The 9,927-nt window shown below is 54.8% G+C and overlaps 1 protein-coding gene across 1 annotated transcript; it reads left to right on the top strand.

Annotated features, from left to right (window-relative positions):
- The first annotated feature begins 1,072 nt into the window (after positions 1 to 1,072).
- ABO (ABO blood group (transferase A, alpha 1-3-N-acetylgalactosaminyltransferase; transferase B, alpha 1-3-galactosyltransferase)) lies at positions 1,073 to 7,767 on the top strand. The gene is made up of 6 exons (XM_011984674.1): positions 1,073 to 1,139; positions 1,856 to 1,912; positions 3,410 to 3,457; positions 5,155 to 5,190; positions 5,749 to 5,880; positions 6,910 to 7,767. Exons 1-6 carry the CDS (start codon positions 1,099 to 1,101, stop codon positions 7,598 to 7,600), a joined length of 1,005 nt encoding a protein of 334 aa, XP_011840064.1. The 5' UTR covers positions 1,073 to 1,098; the 3' UTR covers positions 7,601 to 7,767.
- The last annotated feature ends 2,160 nt before the right edge of the window (positions 7,768 to 9,927 follow it).

Here is a 9,927-nt window from a genome sequence, read left to right as displayed (position 1 = left end):
CTAGTTTTTTTGTATTTTTTTGTAGAGGCAGGGCTTCACCATGTTAGCCAGGATGGTCTCGATCTCCTGACCTCGTGATCCACCCGTCTCGGCTTCCCAAAGTGCTGGGATTACAGGCTTGAGCCACCACGCCCGGCTGTTTTGTTTATTTTTAAAGCAATCACTCTGCTACCCAGGCGGGAGGGCAGTGGTGCAGTCATGGCTTACTGCAACCTTCACCTCCTAGTCCACCTCAGCCTCCTGGGACCCGAGGTGTGCACCACTATGCCCCGCTAATATATATATATTTTTTTTTTCACAGAAATGAGTTCTCACTATGTTGCCCAGGCTGCTCTAGAACTCCTGGCTTCCAGCAATTCTCCTGGCTCAGCCTCCCAAAGTCCTGGGATTATAGGCACGAGCCACCAGACCTGTCCTCAAAATATTTTACTGTACTGTACTCACCTATTATTGGGCTTTGGTTGAGCATGGGTAACAGAAACTCCAGCAAGCGAAGGCGTGGATAAGGGGGAACTACTGTACACGACTTTAATTACATAAAAATCACCTTAAAAGAAAGACAATGATTGTTTCCAGGGCAGGAGCCTCTGAGAGGGCAGGGAGATACTAGGGGAAGTTGGTGGCTCCTCTCGCTGGCAGGAACTGGTCTGGGCTCCTGGCTCAGCCTGGCCATGAGGCTGTCCTGGCCTCCCTCGGTGGATTCAACGGTGACCTCGAGGTACCATTTCAGTGTGGTTCGTTCCGGTCTCCCAGGGGAAGGGGGTGCTGAGTGGAAGGAGGTCATTGGGAAGCCGGGGTGACTCTCAGAGTCTGCAGGAGCAGTCGGGCTGATGAGCCGGGAGGAGCAGACCGCCTCCCTCTTCTCTGAGTGGGAGGAGGGCTGGATCTGGACTGGGTTTGGAGATGCTCAGGTGGGGCTCAGAGCATCACCTGTGGGGCAGAGGGACCGTCTTGGCAGGTGAAGGCCCGTCACAGGGCGTGGGGCCTGAATCACAAGACAGGACAGGTAAAGTGGGGCAGGTGAGAGAAGGAAGGTGAGTAATCTGATTTTTCCACTCCTGTTTTCCAGGAAAACCAAAATGCTACATATTTCTACCTATGATCCTTTTCTTAATGGTGCTGGTCTTGGTCTTGTTTGGGTAAGACACATTTGACCATCGAGGCTGGCCTGGTTTGGGGAGAAGTGGCCATAGCAGCCAGTCAGACCCATGGGGCCCCCCTGAGTCCCCCAAATATTACAGTCATCAGGGTCCTAAGGACAGTTGCTGCCCGCGTCCAGCTCTGGTGGAGGTTGTGTTTACTTGCTCCCTTATTTAAGCCTCACCTGGGCAACGGGCTCATCTCCCTCCCATTTAAAATTTTCCTGAGTGGGGAGTCTGGGGCTAGGAGAGCAAGCCTCTTGCCCAGAGTTGTGTGGCTGGCGATGGGGAAGGCAATTCTGGGACCCAAGCTGTTAGTCGCCTCCAGACACAGAAGACCCCAGAACCACAGAATGAAGTCACCTGCCCTCTCTACTGGGGCATCTGTGGATATGGCCTGGAAACACTGCCTGAGGTGGCCTTAGGGACTACACTGACCAACGCACGGGTGGCGCGGGGTGGGGCTCCGCCGCTCCTGCAGGTGCCCATCCATGAGCAATATCCCAGGGACTACCCTCCTACCCACCTCCCAGTGTGGGACGTGGCGAGGCGCCTGAGCTTTGCTGAGAACTTGCCCTGCCTGCCTCGAGGCCTTGCAGCTTCACCAGGAACTCCTGTGCTCATGCTGCTGGCCACACCATGCGCTTTTTGGAGGAAGGGATGAACAGGCAGTCTTGGTTCTGTGTCCTGAGTCTTGGCACAATTCCTTCCTGCAGTTACGGGGTCCTAAGCCCCAGAAGCCTAATGCCAGGAAGCCTGGAACGGGGGTTCTGGTGAGTGCAGGGAAGGGTAGGTGGAGCGTCCATGCTGGCCGGGGTGCTGGCTGTGGGCTGGGGTCCCACTCTGGGAACTCCCCCTCCCTCTTCTGGGCACACACATGGGTAGGCCTAGGCCCCCTCTCTATGCTCTGCCCAGCATAGATGTGGTCAACTCTGTGGCCTTGAAGGGTCACCTGGATACGTCTGCCTCCACATCTCTGGAGTCAGCCTTGACCTCCCTTCTGACCTCCAGTCCCCAACTCCGGGCTTACCCAGAGTTACCACACACAGTCTCTGCTCCCTGCCCTCACCCCGCCTCCCGAGTCACCTTCCACCAGCCATCCTCAATTCTCCCTTTGCCCTCACCCCTACACTGGGTTCCCAAATCCTGCCAGCCCTGCTCTTCAGCAGCTCACATGCCCACTGGCCTCTCTGCCTTCGATGTCCTGCTCCAGGGGTCTGGTGGGACTGCCCTCATCTCTGCAACAGCCTCAGACTTGTCTCCCCATCCCCGTCAGCCCTGTCCCCCTTCTCACAGCAGCTGGAGTGATCTTTCCAGAATATAAGGTAGGAGGTTCTTCATGGTCTGATCCCGCCTTCCTGACCTCCCCAGCCTCATCTCTCCCTCCTTTGCCCTCGCCCTCTATGCTCCAGCCAAAGTGGCTTGTCACTCATCCACCTGCCGTGCTGTCGTGACTCCAGGCCTTTGCCTCTGCTATGGCCTCTGCTGGGACCACTCTTGTCTCTCCCCTGCCGTGTCTGCTAATTTCCACTTGTGTCAGTGATCCATGGCTGCAGAACACACCACCCCATCCATGGAAAGCAATCACAATCATTGATTACTATCTTTCCCTGGGCCTCCTGGGGCGGACTGGGCTCAGCTGGGTGGTTCACTTTGGGGCCTCAGCAGGCATTGGCAGACGGTGGCTGGGGTCATTGCAAAGACTGCCCTGTGTCTCTGGCAGTTGATGCTGGCTCTCAGCTGAGACACCTACTTAGGGCCTCTCTCCGGGGCCTGGGCTCCTGCTCAGCTTTGTTGGGAGGCTCCAAGACCAACATCCCAAAAAAGATGAGACAGAAACCAGATCGCCTTTTAGGGCCTGGCTTCACAAGTCACCCAGCATCACTTCTGCTGCATTTTATTTCTTAGAAACACGGAATATCAGACCCCATCTGTTGATGGGAGGGAGCCTCATGGTTTGCAGACATGTTCTGAGACTCCACGCTGCCCGGCCTTGGCTTCAACATGTCTGGTGAATGTGTGGGCTGTGAGGCTCCACGAACGTAGACCTCAGACTGCAGCGGTGGCCATTACAGGGTCTGGCATATGGGCCCATGCCAGGCCCATCACCACAGTGATGGCTGTTCTGTGACTGTTTCTGGTGGACTCTGCTCCACACTCCAGGCTGACGCTATGTCCCTTCCACTGGGACCCTCAGCTGGCTTCCATGCACTTGTGCCCTAAATCCTGCTCCTGGAATAAACTTCATCTCCTGTGTTCTCATTCTACAGCATGGCTTTTAGGGAACCAGACGGTCTGCAGCGTGTCTCATTGCCAAGGTATAATGTCAGTGCCTCCCATGTCACAGAATTGTCCTGCAGCCCTGGCACATGTGTGCGTGTGGACAGAAGCATGTGCAAGCTGGGGCAGGTCCTCTTTCCTCCTGTGGCTCTGAGGGAGGAGGCTGTTCGTTCCCCAATCTCTGCCCTGACTTGGCCCTCGTCCTGCAGCTACTCAGAGAGCACGATGGAACTGGAGCTTCAGTTTTGACCAGCTGCGTGTTGCTGGCTTTTGTGTATGTGTGTGTGATGGAGTCTCACTCTGTTGCCCAGGCTGGAGTGCAGTGGCACCATCTCTGCCCACTGCAACCTCTGTCTCCTGGGCTCAAGTGGTTTTCCTGCCTCAGCCTCCCGAGTAACTGGGATTACAGGCGCCCACCACCACACCTGGCTAATTTTTGTATTTTTAGCAGAGACAGCATTTCACCACGTTGGCCAGACTAGTCTTGAACGCCTGACTTCAAATGGTCCGCCTGCCTCGGCCTCCCAAAGTGCTGAGATTACAGGCGTGAGCCCCTGCACCTGGCCTTCAAATTGGCTTTTAAAGAGGATGACGAGCTGGTCTGTTCTGTCTGGGGCCTTGGGGGCCCGTTTCCCAAGATGTGGGCCTATATCAGTGCTAACCTGAGAAAGTCTAGGCAATCAATCCCAAGCTGGCCACACTGCTTTTGATTTTTTTTTAAATTGTGGTAAAATACACTTAACATAAAATTTGCCATCTTCGTCATTTTGGAGTGTTCAGTAGTGTTAAGTCCATTCACATCGCTGTGCAGCCATCACCACCATCCATCTCTAGAACTCTTTTCATCTTGCATAACTGAAGCTGTGTCCCCATAAAATAACAACTCCGTTTCCCCTGCCCCAGCTCACCATTCCATGGTCTGTTCTTACGAGTCTGACTACTTGAACTTCCTTTTATAAGTGGAATCAACGGTACTTGTCTTTTTATAATGGGTTCAAATCACTGAGCGTGATGTCCTCACAGTCCACCCACAGTCCACAGTACCAAGTGTGAGAATTTCCTTCCTGTTTTCTGCTGACTCCGTGCTTTCAAAGGCCATCTTGGACATTCAAATTGCGGCCATTACTGACAGTTGAAATGGCCCTGGCTCATGCCTCCTGGCCCTCTACAGTACTTTAGGTGGGGACAGCACTGCGGCGCACACGTCCCCACAGGCTGCGTGTGGCACCTGACAGTGCTTCGTGCCACCGTGGAGCAGGTGGTACTCCCCCACTTCTCAGAGAGGAGGCCGGGCTCTGGAAGCCACCAGCCCACAAGGAGGCCCAGCAGGCTTCGGGCCCAGGTGGGGCAGTCTGCACATCTCAGGGCCTTTCCCTGGGAACAACAAGGGACAGAGGCCACACACCCAGCCTCGTGTCTGCCCACAGTGAATTAAGACACAACCCCTTACGTCCCTCCCAGCCTTAAGTGCAAAGCAGTGGCCCCTGAGGACACTTGGTCCCTCTTGCCAGTTTACAAGTGCTGAACCAGAGACTCTGAGCTTCGGCCCTTCCCCGAGGTCCTGGGATTATGAGTTGACACAGCCCCCGAGCAGCCACAGCGATTCCAGCCCGAGAGTGTGGCCTTGGCGGGAGGGTTGACGCCCAGTCACAGTTCAGCAGCTATGCACACCCCCTGCTTACCTGCATCCCACGCTTTCCACGCAAACTCACGTGATGGCACTTTGTGCTTGCAGGATGGTCTATCCCCAGCCAAAGGTGCTGACACCCTGGTGAGTAAAGTTACTGAAGCTGAGACTGAACGCAGCTCAAGGGGCTGTTCTGAAGGTATTAGAGGGCGGTTTCCTTGATGCAAATGTCAGTTGGGGCTGCTTTGCCATTCTCTCCTCTCAGGTTCTCCTGACATCTGAATTCGGAGGCCCACATGGCTGTCCTCTTTCCCTTTGCTTTCTTTGACTTGTGTCTCTTGTTTCCTGTCCCTTTGCTCACCAAAGCCCCTGCAAAGGCCTGATAGGTACCTCCTTCCTGGGGAGGGGCAGCGGGGGGAGGGTGCGGGGGAGGGGTGGTTCCTATGTCTGCCAGCAAAGCTCAGCTTCCTCTGTGTTGCGGCAGGTCCAATGTTGAGGGAGGGCTGGGAATGATTCGCCCAGTTGGAGTCGCATTTGCCTCTGGCTGGTTTCCTGGGGAAGGGTGGCTGCCTCTGGAAAGGTGGTCAAAGGAGGCGGAAGCTGAGTGGAGTTTCCAAGTGGGAATGGCTGTGTGCCAGAGGCACAGGTGGGTGGCACCCTGCCAGCTCCATGTGACCCCACGTCTCTCTCCATGTGCAGTAGGAAGGACGTCCTTGTCGTGACCCCTTGGCTGGCTCCCATTGTCTGGGAGGGCACGTTCAACATCGACATCCTCAACGAGCAGTTCAGGCTCCAGAACACCACCATTGGGTTAACTGTGTTTGCCATCAAAAAGTAAGTCAGTGAGGTGTTTGCCATCAAAAAGTAAGTCAGTGAGGTGGCTGGGGGCAGAGACCCAGGCAGTGACAAGTGACCACGGACTCCCCTTGTGTTCAAGACAGAGTGGGGCGGCGGCCAGCCTTGTCCTCCCAGAGGGTAGATGGGAAAGTTCATTCACGCAGCATCTTACTGAGCTCACGTGGGCTCGCCGGGTCCGTAAAACCCCTTGTGAGTGGTTTGCCAATGAGCCAGCTGGGGCAAAGCAGCCACGATGCCTGTTCCATAAACTCGGGGCCTCAGGGGCACACTTGCTGAATGATGGGAGATCCCCCATCCCCACGGTGGTGGCCCTGGGGGACCTCAAGGAGGGACCCGCCATCTGAGGCAGTTGGAGAAAATGTCCTGGGGTGGGGGAGGCACCTGACTTGGGCCTAGAGGGTCTACCATGGACTCGGGGTTTGCGGCCTCAACAAACCCTTGCTCACCCCTATTATTTCAGGGTTCACCTTCTTCCCTTCCCCCACATGGTAGGCCTGGTTCCTGATCCAGTGGGGAGTCCAGGAATGACCTACTCTTAGGAATACCTGCAGTTCAAGCCTGGGAGGGGGAAGCTCTAGGGTGCAGAGGCCGGCCTGTGGGGGCCTCCAGCGCAGCTTATAATGAGGGGGCACGTGGCCGGCCCGGCCGTAAGAGTGGCAGCTCTGTGGGGAGGCATGGCTCAGGCCAGGCTGAGGGAGAGTAAGCGGGCGCCAGCCTGCAGCCTGCTACCAGCCTCCAGACGCCTGCCCTCGGCCCTCCTTACTAAGAGCGGGTGCTGGTGGTCCCTCCATCACTGAGAAGAGGATGAAGTGAGTCGGAGCCCGAGGACAGGACAGGGCAGGAGAACGTGGTGCTCAGTCGCTCAGGACAGGGCAGGAGAACGTGGTGCATCTACTGCTCTGAGCCTTCCAATGGCCGCTGGTGGGTGCACGCAGGGCGGGCCTCCTGCAGCCCAGGGGCACAAGGCTGGCTGCTCCCCCAGCCCCTGGTTCGCCTGCCTTGCAGATACGTGACCTTCCTGAAGCTGTTCCTGGAGACGGCGGAGAAGCATTTCATGGTGGGCCACCGGGTCCACTACTACGTCTTCACCGACCAGCCGGCTGCGGTGCCGCGCGTGGCGCTGGGGACCGGTCGGCAGCTGTCGGTGCTTGGGGTGCGCGCCTATAAGCGCTGGCAGGACGTGTCCATGCGCCGCATGGAGATGATCAGCGACTTCTGCGAGCGGCGCTTCCTCAGCGAGGTGGATTACCTGGTGTGTGTGGACGTGGACATGGAGTTCCGTGACCACGTGGGCGTGGAGATCCTGACTCCACTGTTCGGCACCCTGCACCCTGCCTTCTATGGAAGCAGCCGGGAGGCCTTCACCTACGAGCGCCGGCCCCAGTCCCAGGCCTACATCCCCAAGGACGAGGGTGATTTCTACTACTTGGGGGGGTTCTTCGGGGGGTCGGTGCAGGAGGTGCAGCGGCTCACCAGGGCCTGCCACCAGGCCATGATGGTCGACCAGGCCAACGGCATCGAGGCCGTGTGGCATGACGAGAGCCACCTGAACAAGTACCTGCTGCGCCACAAACCCACCAAGGTGCTCTCCCCCGAGTACCTGTGGGACCAGCAGCTGCTGGGCTGGCCTGCGGTCCTGAGGAAGCTGAGGTTCGCGGCGGTGCCCAAGAACCACCAGGCGGTCCGGAACCCGTGAGCGGCTGCCAGGGGCTCTGGGAGGGCTGCCGGCAGCCCCCCTCCCGCCCTTGGTTTTAGCGGAACGGGTAAACGCTGCTTCCTTTGTCTGTCCTGTTGCGAGTAACTGAAGCCTAGGTCTCACCCCCACCTCAAATCACACACACCCCCTTCCCGCCACAGAGACACATCATTACATACACGGACACACACAGAAAGACACACAGACACACGATCACACATTCCCTCCCCGCCACAGAGACACACCATTACATACACAGACACACAATCACACATACCCCTCCCCACCACAGAGACACACCATTGCATACACAGGCACACACAGACACACAATCACACACACCCCCTCCCTGCCACAGAGACACACCATTACATACATACACACAGAAAGACACACATGGACACAATCACACACATTCCCTCCCCACCACAGAGACACAGTGTTACATACACAGATACACAATCACACACCCCCCGTCACAGAGACACACCATTACATACACAGACACACACAAACGCAAAATCACACACACCCCCTCCCTGCCACAGAGACACACCATTACATACATACACACAGAAAGACACACACAGACACACAATCACACACACCCCCTCCCTGCCACAGAAACACACCATTACATACACAGACACAGAAAGTCACGCACAGACAGAATCACACACATTCCCTCCCCACCACAGAGACACACTGTTACATACACAGATACACAATCACACACCCCCTCCCTGCCACAGAGACACACCATTACATACACAGACACACACAGAAAGACACAGACACAAAATCACACACACCTCCTCCCTCCCACAGAGACAAACCATTACACACACAGACACACACAGACACACAATCACACATACCCCCTTTCCGCCACAGAGACACATCATTACACACACATACACAGACACACACAGACACACAATTACACACACCCCCTCCCCACCACAGAGACACACCATTACACACACACATAGAAAGACACACACAGACACACAATCACATACACCCCCCTCCCCACCACAGAGACACACTGTTACATACACAGATGTACACAGAAAGACACACAGAGACACACAATCACACCCCCTCCCTTCCACAGAGACACACCATTACACACACAGACAAAGACACAGACACACAATCGCACACACCTCTTCCTGCCACAGAGACGCACCATTACATACACAGATACACAGAAACACACACAGAGACACAGACACACAGCCATACACAGAAAGACACACACAGAATGACATGCATGCAGACACACACAGACACAGATACAAAGACACGCACATATAGACAGACATGCACAGAGACACACGGAGACACATGCAAAAATGCACAGAGAAAGACATACAGAAGTGCACAGACAGACACATAAGACCACACAGACACACAGACATGCATGCAAACACACAGACACACAGACACATAGACATGCAGACATGCACACACACAGATACATAGACATGCAGACATGCACAGAAACACAGATGCATGCACACAGACTTAGGCAGCTGGAATTCAGTGCCTGGGGCATAAGTTCCTGGAGGGGCGGCCACCTTCAGCCCCCACAGTGAGGTCCTGAGGAAGCTTCCCCTTAAACAAGGGATCATGGAGGAGGTCTCTTCCGGAGCCTGGAGGAAGGCCTTAAGTGGTCCTTCCACCTTGGCATCCCAAAGTGCTAGGATTATAAGCATGAGCCACTGCACCTGGCCCCAACATCATTTATTGAAGAGACTATCGTTTCTCCATTGTGTTTCTTGGCATTTCTGTCAAAAATCAGTTGACTGTAAATGCCTGGATTCACTTCTGGGCTCTCTGTTCCTTTGGTCTGTTTGTTTTTATGCCAATCCCATGCTGTTTTGATTATTACAGCTTTGTAGTATATTTTGAAGTATATATTGTCTCCAGCTTTGCTCTTAGCTTAAGATTGCTTTGGCTATTTAAGGGTCTTTGTGGCCATTACTGACAGTTAAAATGGCCCTGGCTCATGTCTCTTGGGCCTCTACGGTACTTTAGGTGGGGCCAGTACTGCAGTCCACATGTCCTACAGGCTGCGTGTGGCACCTGACAGTGCTTTGGCCACTGTGGAGCGGGTGTTACTCCCTCATACGAATTTTAGGATTATTTTATTTATTTTGGTGAAAGATGTCAATGAAATTTTGATAGGGATTGCATTAAATCTGCAGATTGTTTGAGGTTGTATGGACAGTTTAACAATATTAATTCTTCCAATTCATGAACATGGGATGTCTTTTTTTTGGCACCTGATCTCAGATATGGGATAACTTTCTAATTATTTG

Source organism: Mandrillus leucophaeus, unplaced genomic scaffold (assembly GCF_000951045.1).
Source record: "Mandrillus leucophaeus isolate KB7577 unplaced genomic scaffold, Mleu.le_1.0 Scaffold271, whole genome shotgun sequence".
In the NCBI taxonomy this organism is placed as follows: domain Eukaryota; kingdom Metazoa; phylum Chordata; class Mammalia; order Primates; family Cercopithecidae; genus Mandrillus; species Mandrillus leucophaeus.
Note: the sequence above shows the minus strand (reverse complement) of the source record. Positions and strands in the feature narration are given on the sequence as shown.

Bases quoted from the DNA above. Each gene is read 5' to 3' on its own strand.
- ABO (XM_011984674.1), top strand. From the start codon at position 1,099: ATGATCCTTTTCTTAATGGTGCTGGTCTTGGTCTTGTTTGG. The intron at 1,913-3,409 runs GTGAGTGCAGGG...CTCATTCTACAG, and splicing joins AGCCTGGAACGGGGGTTCTG to CATGGCTTTTAGGGAACCAG. The intron at 5,191-5,748 runs GTGAGTAAAGTT...CATGTGCAGTAG, and splicing joins CCAAAGGTGCTGACACCCTG to GAAGGACGTCCTTGTCGTGA.